Source organism: Macaca fascicularis, chromosome 5 (assembly GCF_037993035.2).
Source record: "Macaca fascicularis isolate 582-1 chromosome 5, T2T-MFA8v1.1".
NCBI lineage: Eukaryota > Metazoa > Chordata > Mammalia > Primates > Cercopithecidae > Macaca > Macaca fascicularis.
Window position 1 is genome coordinate 145,620,112 of NC_088379.1, and position 18,107 is coordinate 145,638,218.

General features: G+C 39.3%; 1 protein-coding gene across 2 annotated transcripts in view; it reads right to left on the reverse strand.

Moving 5' to 3' along the window:
- The window catches only part of MGAT4D (MGAT4 family member D), a 51,089-nt gene extending 34,050 nt beyond the window's left edge, over positions 1-17,039 (reverse strand). For both annotated transcript variants that reach the window (XM_005555964.4, XM_065545518.1), the window contains exons 1-3: positions 16,789-17,039; positions 6,014-6,172; positions 3,179-3,316 (exon numbers count right to left, since the gene is read on the reverse strand). In XM_005555964.4, coding sequence (XP_005556021.1) covers positions 3,179-3,316; positions 6,014-6,172; positions 16,789-16,882 — 391 coding nt within the window. In that variant the 5' untranslated portion in view covers positions 16,883-17,039. The remainder of the gene's footprint in view (positions 1-3,178; positions 3,317-6,013; positions 6,173-16,788) is intronic.
- Between the last annotated feature and the right edge of the window lie 1,068 nt (positions 17,040-18,107).

Sequence of the window (18,107 nt, forward strand, 5' to 3'; positions counted from 1 at the left end):
CCTTTTCTTTGTTTTGCCCCTTGATGAAGAGAAATTCTTAATTTTTATGTAGTGCAATTTGTCATTCATTTTCTTTATTGTTTGGGTTTTCTGGGTCTTATTGAGAAATCTTTGCTTATCTTCAGGTCATAAAGACATTCTCCTGAGTGATTTTCTAATCATTTATTGTTTGCCTTTCATATTTAGAGCTGCAATCCACCTGGAATTGATTTTTATGGATAGGTTGAGGCAGGAATCAAGTTTCAAGCTGTAAGCTACAGTATAAAGGCAATTCCTGGAATGCCTTACATTGCATTTACAAGAGTTTAAAAGGCTCTTAGTGACCTGGTCCTGATCTATCCCTTTTTTTCCAACTACCCACACTTTTCGAATTGACCAAATACCACTCTCAGCTCGAAGCCTTTGCACACGCCATTCTTTTTGCCTAGAATACTCTTCTTCGTCTAGTTTCCTTTGATAATTCTACTTATTTCTCAGGATTCAACTAAATATTAGTCATTGGATCACAAATTGTTACTTAATCCTTTCACCAGCTATGCATTCTTACCTTATCTTTCATAGTACTCATCACCCCTTCGGTTGTTACTCATTTCTATCTAGAATGTCAGCTTGGTGACAGCAGAGAAACCTTCATGTGTGCTTACATTATAAATCCAGCACTAACATAAAGACTGCCACATGGTAATGACAATAAGTTGAAAATGAACAAACAATAAATGGGCAAGCCCCTTTATTATTTGGCCTGTGTCCATGGTCTTGCTACTTATACCCTCCAGCCCCAATTGTGCATGCAAGACACACATCCTTTCTAGGCCTTCTTGCCACCTGACTTTTGCACGTTTCTTTTCCTCTGTCTGGATGACCACCCTCTACTTTCCGCTGTCCACCGCCCACCACTTTCTTACTTATTCTATTCCAATTCTTTTACCCTTCGTGTCGCTTATATGACACTTCTTCCAGAAAGCATAGCATAGGATTTTGGCTCCACCCTGGTATTTCCCTTATCACAGCACTAGTCACTTTATATTATGATTACCTCATCATTTGGCTCTATGAAGGTGGGGTCTATGTCTTGTTCACCCCATATCCCAGGGCCTAAGAAGTGCCCAGAACAGTGTAGAAGCTTATTAAATGAGGAGACATGGAAGAATTCACAGAGAAGTTGTCATTTAAGCTGAAAAGTCATGTTGGATAAGGGAGTCACATTACAAATCAGTTATGGTTTGCCAGAGGAGGGATGTTCATTATAGGCAGTGGTTAGCACATGCAGAATATATGAAGCTTGTCCTATCTGTTCTCAAAGAGCCTGGCCTATCTGTGAGAACTGCAAGTGGTTTGTGGTTTCTGGAAAGGAGAGGCATGGCAGAGACTGAGATTTGAAAGATATAGGCTTTTGTGCATATACCCTGCCAAGGGGCTAACTTCACCTCATGTGCACTGAGGGTCTACTGAAGGATCTTAAGCAAGAGTCAAGTATGATCGGTGATGAATTTTACTAACATATCTTTGAGGAAAGTATGAAGAATGGATTGATTTTGGTGATACCAAAATCACGAGAGAAATTACAAATATGTTTCCATAAACCAGGCAAAAAATGATGACGGGCTCAATAAAAAATAGTTACAGAGGGGCTTCAGAAGGCAGAAATTATCTGAGATCTATTCAGAATACAGAATAAACAAGACTGATGATGGATTCCCTAGTAGACCTTGCCACAGGCTTCAATCCTCTTACATATGTTTCATGTGTTAGGAGTTTTTTAGTTGCCTGTAACAGAATCTTCCTTATATTGCTTCTGGTAATTGAGAAAAGCCACCAAAAGGGCCTCAAAACAAGGATAAATATATACATCATGATGGAAGATCAGGAAATAGTTGGGGAATTAGAAAATTTTTCTGGATTTAACACAGCTCCGATAACTGGGTTACCTCAACCCTCCAGCTCCCTATACAAGAAGGTCTATTGCTTCTCCCAAACAGCACCCTGTCTCTCCCTCCTTCCTTTCACACTGTGTCATGGGCTTCCACTTACATTTGATGATGCTTATGCAAGGCTATGCTTATTCTTGGTATCTAATATCTTATCACTTCTATGCATTGTTCTTCTTGCTTGCGTCTTTCAACTTTTCATCATCCTACAAACTGTAGCTTTTGTACTTTCTCATACATTCACACACACGTATGCATGTATTTGTATATGCAGGTAAAGAGTTTTACAAGTATGAACTCAAGAAGTTTCCTAATTTCTCTAAGCCTCAGTTTTTTCAGGTGTAAAAAACAGATGACAATAATAGGCCCTATTGCATTGGATTGTGAAGATTAAATGAGATAATGTAAGAAAACATAGAACTCAGTAAATGGAACGCAGAACGCAGTAGATAAACGATGTCATCAGAGGCATATGATACAAAACAACACTACTTATTCCTCTGGAACTGTCTAGAACAGAAGTCAGCAAACTTTTTTATTTTTTTAAATAAAGGGGCAGATAGTGAGCAGTTTGGGCTGTTGGGTTATACCATCTCTGTTGCAACTACTCAACTCCGCCATTGGAGCACAAAAGCAGACATAGACAAGTAAATGGATAAGCATAACTATGTTCCAACGAAACTGTGTGTTAAAACATGGAGCCGATGGGCCTGGCCTAGAGCGACTCACTCACTGGAATGAGTGAGGTTTATAGGAATGGCAGGTATCCTGAGGCTTAGCTTAATATTCCTGCTTCAAACTCCAAAGCTTCTTGTCTTGTATACCTGGTGAACCTGAACTTATGTGTCAAGGCTTACCTCAAGCATCACCTGTTCTATAAAGCTATTACTGACCTTGGTCTCCAGAAAGACTGGGAAATAGGAAAATAACCAGGTAAGCATAGATTTACCAAAACCAAGGAGAAAAAATTTGCCAGACATTTGGCATATGCTTAGTTATATTTGACTTATATTTCTTATTTTCAGAGCATTTGCATTACGTTAAATTTGAATTCAAGTCACCAAATGTTTATGAAACTATTATTTTCTGCCAGAAAATATACTGACTTCCAGTAATCCAAATTAATGCCAGATAGGCTGGTAGTCTGCGTATCAATCTAAGATATTAATGGGTTACATCTTAAAACTTAAAAGTATGTCCCCAAAGATCAAAATACCTGTATTTAATTTTCCAATTCTAAGTTTTCTTACCACCAGTTTTCCCTTTGCCAATGATTACATCAGGATAAATTCTGCCTTCTTTCCTTATATGAGGAAAAAAGAACTTTAAGTCTTCAAATGTATTAGATACTGTTTCATTTTTATTTAATATGTCTGCTTTCTGTGCAACTGAAAGAAAAAAAAATAATGCTTCTGAGTATATGATTATAAGGATTTTTCTCCCTCTGGAATAATTTTTTTAAAGGGGTGTTAATAAACTCACAGATTCATTTAGCATTCAATATATAAAAGAAATACTCCAAAATGTAAATTGTCAAAATAATAATGCTAAAAATATAGCTCAACTATTATTGATTCATATTTATTTATAAAGTAATATTTAATTTAAGCCTAGAATTATAAGATACATGGAGGACAATAGAACTGTCAATTCCAAATGAAAGAAGTATAACTGAAACATGCTGTAATTGGTTTACTCTACTACTTTGATTAATATCACTTTATTAAATTTGTATCTTTATAGCTTTGCTTTGTAGACCCTAAAATTTAATGACTGTATTTGTAACCTTCATTAGAATTTGCCTCTACAATTTTGAAAAAGAAAATGTTAGAGGACACACATTACCCAGTTTTAATTCATAATAAATAACAATGTAGTAAAAACAGTGTCATATAAAAAATAGATATATAAACAATGGAACAGACCATAGAATACAGAAGTAAGTTCACAAAAATATGGTTGACTGACTTAAGACAAAGTTGCAAAGGTAACTGCAGAAAAGACAGTTGATAAAGGTGTTCGAACACTTGGACATCTGTGTGGAAAAAACTGAACATTGACTTGTTTTTCATGCTGTTTATAAAAATTAACTTAAAAATGTTCATAGACATAAATGTAAAACATAAACCTATGAATTTTTAATAAAGAAAAACAAAAAAGAAAACCTTCATGACCCTGAGATAGGTAAAGAGATCTTAGATACAATATAACAACACAAAAAACAAAATACATAAAATAAAAATTCACAAATTAGACTTCATCAAAAATTAAAAATGCTTGCCCCTGAAAGCATCATAAAGAGAATGAAAGAGTGTCACCAACTGGAAGAAAGTATTTCCAAGTCACATATCCATCTGATATGTATCCAGGATAATGTGTAGCACTCTCTTAAAACTCAGTGAGAAAACAAAATCACCCAATTAAAGAAACTGGCAAAACAGGAGTTTGAGAACGGCATGAGCAACATAGCAAAACCCCCATCTCTAAACACACACACACACACACACACACACACACACACACACACACAGTGGGGCATAGTGGCATGTGCCTGGAGTCCCAGCTGTTCAGGAGGCTGAGGTGGGAGGATCCCTTGAGCTCAGAGGTGAAGGCTGCAGTGAGCCATGATTGTGCCATTGCATTCCGCATTTGAACGGACATTTCACCAAAGAAGACATCTGGATGGCAAATAGTAAAAATGTTCAACATCATTAGTTTCTGGGAAATGCAACATAAAGCTATGAGATATCATGACGTTAGAATGATTATAATAGGACAGGCATGGTCCCATAATTCAGCACTTTGGAAGGCTGAGGTGGGAGGCTTGCTTGAGGCCAGGAGTCCAAGATCAGCCTGGGCAACAAAGAGAGACCCCATCTCTACAAAAAATAAAATTAGCCAGGTGTGGTAGCACATGACTGTAGTCCCAGCTACTTGAGAGACTGAAATAGGAGGATTGCTTGGGCCCAGGAGGCGGAGGCTGCAGTGAGCCATAATTGCTCCATTGCCCTCCAGCTTGGGCAACAGAGCAAGAGCCTATTTTTAAAAAATGGCTATAATAAACTGGAGTGACTAAAACTCTCATACATTGCTGGAGGGAGTGAAAAATGGTACAGCCACTCTGGAAAACAGTATGGCAGTTTCTTATAAAATTGAACATATACTTACCTATGCCCTATCAATCCTACTTCTACATATTAATTGTAAAAAAATTAAAACTTATCTTCATACCAAACACATGTCATAAATGCTTATAGGAACATCTATTTTTAATTGCCCAAACCTGAAAACAACCCAAATGCCGTTCAATTGGTGAGAGGATAAACAATATGTCCATTGAACATTGATACAATGAAATGCTACTCAGCACTAAAAACAGAACAATTGGTCACACGACAATTTGGGTGAATTCTATGCTAAGTGATAGAAGCAAGTTTCAAAGGGTTACACATTGTTTGATTGCATTTGTATGGCTTCTGGAAAAGGCAAAGCAATAAGAACAGAGATCTAATCAGTGGTTGCCAGGGATTAAGAGTAGGGGGAGGACTGGAGTACAAAGGGGATGCACAAGGCAGGAATTTTTGTCCTGGAGAAATGGAAAGCCACTGAAGGTTTATATGAGAAAAATTAGCTGTATGTTACTAGTCACTCAGATAAAGCCGGAAGGTTGCCTGACTAATGTAGCAGAAATGATGATAGAAAATGTGGACAAATTTTTGAGATAGATAGAATGGTGAACCAACCAGGATTGCTTATTACTGACATGGAAGTATGCAAGAGGCAGAGGGAGGGGTCAGAGATGATCCTCAGGTTTCTGGTTGCATCTTTTGAATGGATCGTGGATGGTGGTGCAATTCACAGAGCCGGAAAGCACAGGAAGACTACTTCCTGGTCGAGATGAGAGAAAGTAGGTCAGTGATATCTCTTACCTGATTTTCGCATGTCTCACAACAAAAGAACCAGTACTGATTTAGTTAAGTTTATAGAGAGAAGATGCCCTAAAATCATAAGACATTGAATCTACATTTCCAAAAACAAAACAAAACAAACAAATCACAATATACAAAGACAAAATCAACACAAACCTAAGTTTCCTGACAAATTTTCTCTCTTTGTAATTTCATACTTTATTCGATTCAAAACTTTCATCATCTCTTGGCTATTTTTTTCAGTTTTGTTTCTTAAGTGTAGCATATTTTCTTTAAACTCCAAAATATGGTTTCTACAATTAATTAATCGATTATCTGCAATGAAAATATATGTATATATTTGTACATGTAGCAATGGTGTCACACAATTCTCTATAATAGATAAGAATGTAAAATATAAGTTTCAATATAGTTATATATAGTACTATATATGTATTATATGTATATATATACAATACGATATACACATAGTGTATACTACATGTGTAAATACGTGCATAGGTACAAATATAAAAGACTGGAAAGAAAGAACAAAATGTTAAATATGGTGATATGCGGAAGGTGAGGTTATCAATGATTTTTTGCTTTATTACTCTGTGCTCTTCTTTTTTTTCCAAATTTTCCGTGGTATGCGTATATCAGATTTGTATTAGAGTGTAATCCCATTAATCCCCCAAAAATACATCTAAGAAATTATCTGAAGAAAATTATGAGGAATATGTACACAGATTTGGACTAAGGATATTTAACATAGGCCAGTATTTAGCAATATGTTTAAAAATTGGAAACGACCAAAGTGCCAACAGTAGGAAATTTGCTAAATAAATTACAGAATATTCTTTTAAGGGTTCTGATGGCTCTGATGTCAAATCATGTATAATATGCTTAATATTTGTGTTATCTGGGGAAAATTACTTAATTTTTTTTTGCCTCTGCTCCTTTTGGTGTAAATACATACATAAAAATCCCTGCTTCAGAGCTGTTGTGAAGAGATGTAATGATGATGCACATAAACTAAAGTTTCAGGATACAAAATCAACAGTAGAGCTTCTATCCACCAACAACAAGCTATCCAGGAAAGAAATCTATTAAACCACCCCATTTACAATGGCAACAATAAAATACTTAGGAATAACTTTAATCAAGGAGGTGAAAGAGCAGTGCACTGAAAACTATATAATCTGGGTGAAAGAAATTGAATACACAAATAAATGGAAAGATACCACATGTTCATGGATTAGAAGAATATTGTTAAAATGTCTATACTACCAAAACAATCGACAGATTCAATGCAATCCCTTTAAAAATTCCAATTACATTTTTCACAGAAACAGAAAAAGAAACCCTGCAATTCATATGAAACCACAAAAGACCCCAAAAAGCCAAAACAATCTTGAATGAAAAGAATAAAGCTGGAGACATCACACTGTTTGACTTCAAAATACATTGCAAAGCTATGATAATCAAAACAGCATGGTACTGGCATAATAAAAGACACATAGACCAATAGAACAAAATAGGGAAACCAGAAATAAATTCACGTATTTACAGTAACTTGATCTTTGACAAAGTTGCCAAGAACACACAACAGGGAAAGAACAGTGTCTTCAATAAAACTGTGTTGAGAAAACTAGATATCCACATGCAGAAGAATGAAGTTAGATCTTTATTTTAACCCACATACAAAATCAACTAAAAATGGAAGAAAGGCTTAAGTGTAAGACCTGAAACTGTAAGATTAATAGAATAAAACATTAGGAAAAAGCTTCATGACCTTGGTCTGAGCAATGATTTTTCAGATATGACTCCAAAGTCACAAACAACAAAAAACAAAATAAATGAATGGGATTACATCAAGTTAAACAAGCTTATGCACAGCAAAGTAAACAATTAACAGAGTGAAGAGACAACATGGATTGAAAATATTTCAACCCAAGAGACAATCTATGGGTTCAAATTTGTCCAGTGGGAGAAAATATTTGCAAACCATACATCTGATAAGAGGTTAATATCTAAAATATGTAAGAAACTCAAACACTCAATAACAAACAAAAAAAAAAAAGTAAAACATCGGCAAAAGATTTGAATAGATATTTGTCAAAACAAGACAAACAAATGGCCATGTATATAAAAAAGTGCTTTATACCACAAATCATCAGCGAAATGCAAATTAAAACAATGAGTTACCACCTCACACCTGTTAGAATGGCTATCATCAGAGACAAAAGGTGAGAATATGGAGAGAAAGAAACTCTTGCACACTGTTGGCAGGAATATAAATTGGTGTAGCCATTATGGAACACAGTATGGAGGCTCCTTAAAAAATTAAAAATAGAACTGCATAATGCAACAATCCCACTGTTGGGTATGTATTCAAAGGAAATAAAGTCTGTATGTTGGATGGATGTTATGGTTCACACCTGTAAACCCAGCACTTTGGGAGATCAAAGTGAGAGAATTGCTTGGGCTCAGGAGTTCAAGGCCACAGTGGAGCCGTGATTGTACCACTGCACTCCAGCCTGAGCAACAGGGCAAGACTCTGTCTCAAAAAAAAAAAAAAAAAAAAGCAATGGTGATACATTTGGGTTGAAACATTTAATATCTTTTCCATTCATCTGTTTTGTCTGAACCAGAGTGCACAAGTGGATAGCCTGTGGCAAAAATTGGATAATTCCTCTCCCCTGCTCCAAACCCTCCAAAATATTTCTCGTCACACTTAAAAAAAATAACCAAAGTCCTTACCATGACCCACAAAGCACTGTGTGATCAGTCCTTGAGTTCCTCCCTGGTCTAATTTCCTACCCTTCCTGCCTCACTCTGAGGGAGCCCAGCATCACCCACACTGGCCTCCTTGCTCTTCCTCACATGAACCAAACACTCTCCCACCTTAGGGTTTTGGCTTTTGCAATGTTCTCAGCACTGAATGCTCTTCCCCGATATCCTTTCATTGTTTTATTACATAACCTGTTGTGGCAGGAGGTCCCTAATTTCATTCAGTTTTCTGCTAAGACATTACCACCTCAGGGAAGCCCATCCTGCCATCCTTTGTAAGATAGCACACCCCTCTCCTTCCCTTATTCTTTTTTTTTTTTTTTAATACTTTAAGTTCTGGGGTACATGTGCAGAAGGTGCAGGTTTGTTACATAGGTATACATGTGCTGCAACCATCAATCCGTCATCTACATTAGGTATTTCTCCTAATGCTATCCCTCCCCTGGCCACCCACCCCCCGACAGGCCCCGGTGTGTGATGCTCCCCTCCCTGTGTCCATGTGTTCTCATTGTTCAAATCACTTATCACCACCTGACTTCATATTATGTATTGACTGCTTTGATGTTTCACTCCAGAGATTTCTAGAATGTAAACTTGAGAGCAGCAAGAACTTTTTACTACTAAATTCCAACGATCTGAAACAGTGACTTGCATGTAGCTCTTATATGAATATATGCTTAATAAATAAATAAATTAACGAAATGAATGGACTTGTCAGTATAAGAACTAATTTTAGTGATTCTTAAACTGAATCATGCTTTAATCAAAAGAACTGCACCTATCCAGACAAGCTTTAAACATTCATATTGTAGATACTATTTGAAGATGCTTACAAACCTCAGAGGGGGATGTAGTTTAAGCCCATGATATTAGGGTTTCCCAGGTAATGTTCTCTTTGCAAAATGGATTGTGTGTTCTGAGTTGATATATCATGGGTGATGCAACCTATGTGGGATTCTACATTGTAGGTCAGTCCCTAGGGATCAATTTAGTAAACACGAAAAGAAAGTTTTCTCTAGAGGAAGCAGTATTTACAGCAACAACCATAAACAAATGTTAAAGAACATAATCTCTAATCTCAGATCTGCTTCTTGTACATTTTTCCCTGGTAATTCATTCATCAATATTCTATTTAAAATATTGAAATTACTTGCATATTTACTCAGGTATTTAGTGAGGATGAAACGTTATAACACTGTTTTGCAAAGGTTTGAAATAAACAATAATGAGATGCTTTGAGTCAATTGGGCATCTCTGTAGTGAAACTGTGAAAACAAACACCAGTTCAAGTGTGCAGTGGGTGAATGTGACTTCTGCACATTAAAAATAGGTTCCAGGCTAGATCCTAAGTGCCACTGCTTTGTGCCTCTCACAGCAAGGCTCCAAGGCGTTGTGTTCCAGTAGAAATAAAATGCAAGCCACATCTGTAATTTAAAATTTTCTAGTAGTCACATTTTAAAAAGTGAAAAGAAACAAATGAAACAAGTGAAAGTAATTTTAAACAATGTATTTTATTTAATACAATATATCCAAAATGTCTCAACATAAAAGTAAACAATGGGCTATTTTACGTGTTTGTACTAAATATTCTAAATCCTGCATGTATTTTGCACTCACAGCACATCTCAATTCAGATGCTAACTTTTAATAATTATAGTGAAATGTAATCCTACCAAAACAGTACAGTTTTGCTTACTGGAGAAATATTTTGCACAATTCAGTTGTTAAATGTAGACTCAAACTAGTTAAAATAAAATAAAAATGCAGTTTCTCAGTTGCACTCACTAGCTGCATTTCGGGTGCCTCAAAGCCACCTGACTACCATGCTGGATGGTATAAGTCCCCGGCATCAGCTATGAGCTTGTTAGAAATGCAGTATATCAGGCCTCATCCCAGACCTACTGAGCCAGATTGTGTGTTTTAATAAGATTCCCAGTTGACTGCTATGCACATTAAAATTTGAGAAGGACTGTGACAGACCACTTTCATGGTTTTCTCTTTATCATCATTGGTACTACCATAGTTCAAGCTTTATTGCCTTTAGCTGTACTATTATAATTGCCTCTTAATTGGTCTCTCACCTCCAATCCCTGATTAATCTTCTGGAAACACTGCTCAAAGACTATAAATAGTTCCCTGAGTGCTTACTTGCCTTGGTCTACCAGGTCCTATACAACATAGCCATGAATGTGACTTGACCTCACTTCATTCACTAAACACCTCCAGTAACAAGAAGCATGCTGAGATTTCTATTCTTCCATTACATACTTGCCATGTGCTATGTGGTAGGTAAATAAACATGAATAAAATCTGGTTCCTGCTCTAAATTAAATTGGTACGAATAAAATCTGGCTCCTGACAATCAGGCTGCAAGGAATGTGGGAATGGTGCATATTTTTAAACTTGACTAATTATAATATATTGTTAAAATGGAATTATTCTCAAAGTGCCACAGGCACAGGAAGGCAGGAATGATTAATTCTTAAGGAGAACTGAGGAGTAGGGGAGGTGGAGAAGGTTTGAGAGAAGAAGGAAGACTTGAGAACTTGTATGTACAGAAGCTTGCCTACAGCAGAAGGAAGGGAAGGGCATTCCAGCCTCAGAAAAAAACACCGTAAGTGCACAGAGTGTGAAATGGTATGGTACGTGATATAGTTTGAATATATGTCCCCACCAAATCTCATGTTGAATTGTAATCCCCAATGCGGGAGGTATTTGAGTCATGGGGAAAGATGATCCCTCATGGCTTGGTGCTATCCTCATGATAGTGAGTTCTCTCGGGATCTGGTTAAGTGTGTGGCACCTCCCTGCCACTCTCTCTCACTCCTGCTTTTGCCACGGGACATGCCTGCCTGCAGCCTAGCCTTCTGCTATGAGTAAAAGCTCCTTGAGGCCTTCCTAGAAGTCGAGCATATGTAGGCACCATGTTTGTAGGGCCTGCAGAACCGGGAGCCAATTAAACCTCTTTTCTTTATAAATTACCCAGTCTCAGATATTTCTTTATAGCAATGCAAGAATGGCCTACTACAGTTTATCTTGGGGAACGTATGTAAGTCACTCAGGGGGTAAATAGAAGGGCAAAAGGTATAATGTTAAAGCATTGGCTGGTCACTTTAAATTTGTTATTAGTTTACTTGTACCCAGTGTAGTTCCAAATAAAGAATATCTAAGGCAATTACTAGAAGATGAAACTAAAAACATAAAGGACATTTCAGATTACTCCCCCCATGTATGCTTTGCAATAATCAAATCAAACTATGTACTAAGCCCTTTAAATTCTCTGTGAGTGGCTCCTGTATGCATTAGGTTTTATTGTGAAATATATTAGATATTACAAAGAGTATATAAGACAGTTTAAAGGGTAATAATCAAAATGAACATCCATGAACCCATCATGAACTAACTTAGCCTTAGATATTCTACCTGTTTCCTTCCCAGATCCAATTCTCCTTCCCCCCTAGCCCCAGATAAGCAGAATCCTGAATTTCTTATTAATCATTTATTGCTTTCCTTTATAGTTTTACTATTTTTGCAAGCTGACTTACACTTGGCTTTATACATTAGTAAATAAAACTCTGTACTTGCTTTTTTAGCTCAATTTATGCTTTTGAGATTTATTTATATTGATGACTCAAGCTGTAGTTTATTCATTTTTATGGATGTAAAATGTTCCAGTGTACTGAATATACCACAACATGTTTGTCTCTTCTATTGTTGTTAACAATTATAAGAAATGCTATCAAGAACATTCTGGTACATATCTCCTAGTAAACATGTTCAAGAGCTTCCCTAGGATATATCTGGTGGTAGAGCTATTATTTAAAATATTTAGCCACATGTATGATATAGGTGCTGATCAGGAAGAACAGACACTGGCCATAAACCATTGATAAGGCTGTACACTAATTTCAACCCTACCAGTAGTGGAATTCCTAAGACATAGGAAAGGCATATTTTTCATAACAGACATGACTGAATGTATACTCCTCCAAGGGAAGTTTGAATTCCCAAAGCTCCATATTCTCACTAAGTGTTTAATTTCCTAATTGAAGGAACAGAGTAGCATGAACTGGTAACTCATGCTTCAAACTTGCATTTTCTTGATTGCTAGTGGTTTTTCCATGTATATTCAACATTTATGTTGCACTTTGTTTTAGAGTCTACTTTGCTGGTATTAATACAACTACAAGACCAGCCCAAACTGGACCTACTTTGTTGAAAAATGTCCAGTTAGCTTGTAGGTGTAACAGAGCCAAAAACTGCAATTCATACAGCCTGGGCAAGGGCAATAGCAAAAACTTTGACCTCCAACCACACCCAGAACCAGTGAATCCTCCCTCTGAATCAAGAAGCCTGGGACATGACCAGAACCTGAATGCTGGAACTCTTTCAGATGCAAGGGGTCTGTTGGCCCAGAAGATCTGGAGCTGAAATTTGCCTCAACATACCTTACCATCAATGGCCAGACTGGAAGCCCTCCAATTAGACCCTGCCAAGCTAACGTTCCTAAATCTTTTCCCTTGTCCTATGATCCCTTAAAACTTGGCCCAGACCCAATAAGAGACACAGATTTGAGTCTGAGTCTTATCTTCTTGCTGGCTGGTTTTGGAAAAAAAAAAAAAATTCTTTTCTCAAAAGCCATTGTTAAAGTTACTGGCTTCTGTATGCATTGGACTGTGGGCCCATTTGCTTGATAACATAATACAGCTACATCAACTTTATTTTGGTTTGGGTTTGTGGGTATTTTCCATCCTTTTTCTTCCAAAATTTCTGTCTTTAAAATTCAAATATGTCTCTTTTAGTAATCATCAAGTTGAATTTTGTCGTATATCCAATCAGGAAATATTTTAATTTCTTTTTTGGCACACCTAATGCAATTAGTGACATAGTTATGTTATTTTACTTTATTTTAGTGGTTCAACTAGATACTTCAACATGAATCCTCGACTTAATAGTCGAATACCAATTCTTACATTCTCAGTTCTCAATAGTTCTACAAGTCTAGTGCAATTTAACTCCATTTCCTCTCTCTTAACTTTTCTTGTAATTGCTGACGTGCATTGTTGTTGTACATATATTTTCAATTCCACAAGACATTTCAATTATTCTCTGAAATAACCCACATTTGGACCTTGGATTCTGCTGACTTACAGCTGCATCTGGGAGCTCCTCCTCTGTCCCATGGACAGTAATAACCATCTATTTTGTTGGCATATTCCCACAAGGTCATACACATTGGTGAAACCCTTCCCCAACTGGATGGGGATGAGGGCATCTTCCCTCCATCAAGGGAAGAGAGAAAGATCTCCAGGAAATAAAGTTGGGTGCTCTAGGATGAGCCCTCTTGTCACTAATTCAGGGGCTGAAGAACATTTTTACCCTGAAAATTGTGGAACTGCTAGACCTACCAAAATTCGCTTGCCGCCAGATGAAAAGAGGCAGGAGAAAGAAAGAGACGCTACTAAGCCAACAGCGGGATCATATGAAGTAGCCTGCAGGCATGCAGCTTGAAGCGGCAAAGACATATGAGTCGGCTGTGGCTCAAGTGAATATTGCAGGCCATGTGCAAGAAGGTCTTCTGCCAGGCAGAAGATTCCCAGCACCAAGGGGCTGTGGCAAAGGCAGAGGTACGGAGGAAGAATTCAAGCAGAGGATGGATATCCCTTCAGGGAATAGATAGCAGAGACACCACAGCAGGTGCTCAGAAGCAGCCACAAACTACCCCTACAAGAGCATTAGGTGTCCGCCACATCCAAGTGTCTTCCAGAGAAATTGAAACCACCAGGCTGCTGTCATGGAAGAAAACCTCTGCCCGCCCCCAGCTCTTTCTCACCCTAGTACCACAAGGGAAGCACAAGAAAGGAGGAAGGGGGTGCAGCAGACTGTTTCTCCAAAGATGACCTCCAGGTCAAATGGTATTGTGCACTTTGACCTTCCCAGTCACTCCTGAAGAAGTCAATTTCTCTACCTTCTTGAATCTGGGTTCACCCTGTGACTGCTTTCACTACAGTAATATAGAACAAAAGCAATGGAGTACTAGTTTGGGGTATAACCTTTAACTGGCTTGGCAGTTTCCACTTCCTGCCTTTTAAAAGGTAGTTGCCTTGTGGGGGGAAAAAAGGTATCATTTTGCTAAGACCACAATGTTGTGAGGAACAAACCCAAGCCATGAGGAGAGGCTTTGGAGGATGCACCACTGCGTGGGGGAGAGGAGAGAGAGATGCCAGAGCTGTGAGGGAAAAAGGCTTCTTAGTAGTAGAGTCTTCAGCTCCAGATGTCCCAGTTGACACCACCTTGGATTATAAACTGCCCAGTAGAGCTCTTCGTGAACTCCTGATTACTAAATCAAGAGTTTTTAAAAAGAGATTGTTCAAGGTCAGATCGAGACCATCCTGGCCAATATGGTGAAACCTCGTCTCTACTAAAAATACAAAAATTAGTTGGGCGTGGAGGCACGCACCTGTAGTCCCAGCTACTCAGGAGGCTCAGGCAGGAGAATTGCTTGAACCTGGAGGCGGAGGTCGCAGTGAGCCGAGATCGCGCCACTGCACTCCAACCTGGAGTGGTATTTAATGGTATTAAAACTTCTGATGTTAACATTCTAAATTACCTTCCAAAATTACTAGACTGGGTGTGGTAACTCATGCCTGTAATCCCAGCACTTTGGGAGGCAGAGGTGGGTGGATAACCTGAGGTTAGGAGTTTGTGACCAGGCTGACCAACTTGGTGAAACCCCATCTCTACTAAAAATACAAAAATTATCCAGGCGTGGTGGCACATGCCTGTAATCCCAGCTACTCAGGAGACTGAAGCACGAGAATCGCTTGAACCTGGGAGGCTGAGGTTGCAGTGCAGTGAGGCGAGAACGCGCCACTACACTCCAGCCTGGGCAACAAGAGCGAAACTCCACCTAAAAAAAAAATTACTATAAAACTTTACATTTTGCTTTCTAATTACAAGAAATCATTTATTTTTTGTTATAAATGTGCTTATTGTTCATTGTGCTAAAATAAATAAAAAGACATTAGGATAATGTTCTTTATAGAAAACGAAGAGGAGGGAAACTTTGTCAAATGACTATAAAGATGAGTAGACATATTATAATGCAGATAAATTAATATATATTCCTTATCTTTGAAACAAGCAGTATATAGAATATTTTGTGCATATGAGGATAAAATCTAGTCTTAACTGGAGAGCTAAAACATGAAGCCACTCCCAAACTTCAACCTCAGCACTCTTACCAAGATTACCTTGTGTGCACTTAAGTCACACGTGTAAATAAATGAAAATTTAACTGAAAACAACGTAAGAGCAATCGTGGAATGCTGGGATCATAATTTACAGGATTCCTAAGTCTTAAACTGAGAAATTCAACTACTTGAACGATAAAATTTTACACCGCGGACAACTAGGGTTGAAAGATCAAGTATAGGATGCCTGGTTAAATTTGAAACTAAAATTAAAAAGATAGAAATATTTTAGAATAATTATGTCCCATGCATTTTTTATACCAATATATAATTGTTTATCTGAAATTGAAATTAAACTGGGCAACCTGTACTTTTGTTTCCTAAATTGGCACTTCTATAGGCCAGGCGAAATTACATCTTGAGTGTGTGGGAGCGGAACGCAGGCCGGCGGTCCATCGGAGAAGTCCAGGCTGTGGGCCGGCGCTGTAGGCGGTCAGTGACATCCCTCTCCTTTCTACCACCTCTTTTCAGCTATGCCAAAAACACTCCAGGGAGGAGGGAGGCACGAAGCGTGGCCTGGTGATGTAACCCGGACCACAAAGGAGGAAAGATGCGGAAAGACGCTGGCTGTTTAAGAGCAGTTCTTGGGGTCAGACAGTTATAGTTTCGAGAAGGAAAAACAGGAGAGGGGAAAAGTAGGGTACAGATGGGGCCCTTGAACCTTTGAGGAAAAGGGAGCGGTGGGGACCCCGGGCCAGATCCGTTAGCGCGCTCACAGGCCGGTAACAGCCCAGCCGCCGCTGACCGGAACGTGGGCACCGACGCGGGCCTCCCAGTGGCAGCGCAGGCGGCCACCGCCAGCTTCCCGCATCGCCCCCGCACCCGCCCACCCCGCCCCGCCTGCATCCCTGCGGCCCGGAAGCCCCCGAGGCGGGAAAGGAGGCGGGAGGAGGGCCCGCCGCTTACTGGTTTGAGTTATCCTGTAGATGCAGAAACAAGAGAAGCTGAAAAGCGCGACGGCGACCAGGGTGATCAGCAAGTTCACCTGCTTGGTCCTCATGGCGCTGACCTGGCTGCGGGAGGCCGGCGGGTGGAGGGGGCGAGCAGTGCCCGGGACCGGGTTGAGCGCGCAGAGTCCCCTTCCCGCGGTGCCGCGTGGGTCCCCAGCACACCGCCCTGGGAAGCCGCCTTCCCGCAGAACTTCTGCACCCTTTGCTTCCTGCTCTAGGGCTCAGCGCGTGCTGTAAACCGCTGCCAGGTCGTTAAAAGCGATAAACTAGGGAAAGCGCCCCATTGCCTGGCACGTGGTGGGTGCGCAGTACCTGTTCGGTGACTTTCCTCGAGTAGCTTATCAAACTTTCACCCAAGCTGAGAAACACTAGAACATCAGTAGCATGAGACTCTATGGACTCCTTGATCTCTCCCCTCTAATCTCTCCTCTCATTGAGGACTCACTGGCAGTCTGGTTATAAACATTCTACTTCAAATCAGCCCTGCAGGTTGGAAGGGCTCGCGTCTGTCCCCTTGAGAGGGAAGAAAGATTTGAAGATACACCAGCCTGAGGATGCCATTACAGCCTACGTGTTCTCATGTGCTAATGGCTAGGAGCTGTGACCTTCCATTGGGCGGGGACCCAGCCAGATCTCAAAACAAGGAGCCAGGAGAAAGAGACACCTCAACTATGTTCTCCTTCACAGCTCCAGTCTGTTGCCAGTGCTTGCCTTTGACTGAACTCTACTGAAAACCGGAAGACAAGGAAGTTCAGCTTGATGTACTAGATGGTCCAAACTTGGCTTCTAGGCTGTGGAGCAGGTTGGAGAAAACGTAGGGAAGATTAGGGTGGAAGAAGGAAGCTATTCAGCACAAAGGATGTCTCCACACTCAGCATTTCACTGCCTTCTTACCTGAGGTCCAGTTTTGCATATTCAGTTGCCTACCCAGCCCTTCAGCTTGAATGTCCCACATCAGCTTCAAGATGTCCAAACTTCCTCACCAAGCTATTAATAGCTGTTTTCCCAGAGTCCCTTGATTTTATCAGTGGCATCGTAGTTCTTCTTACAATCATTTTGACTCTGGTTCATTATATCTCATTATTTATAAAATCTTTACTTACCTAAAGGATTGTGTTTCTGTTGCTACTTACTATCCCCAATATTCAGATGATCACAGTGATATTCAAACTGGTCTCACTGTCTGCAGGATCTACCCTCTGCAGTCCACACTTCAGTACCAGATAATCTTCCTAGTTCACCACAGTCAGCTGTTATTGTTGTTTACATAGCTCC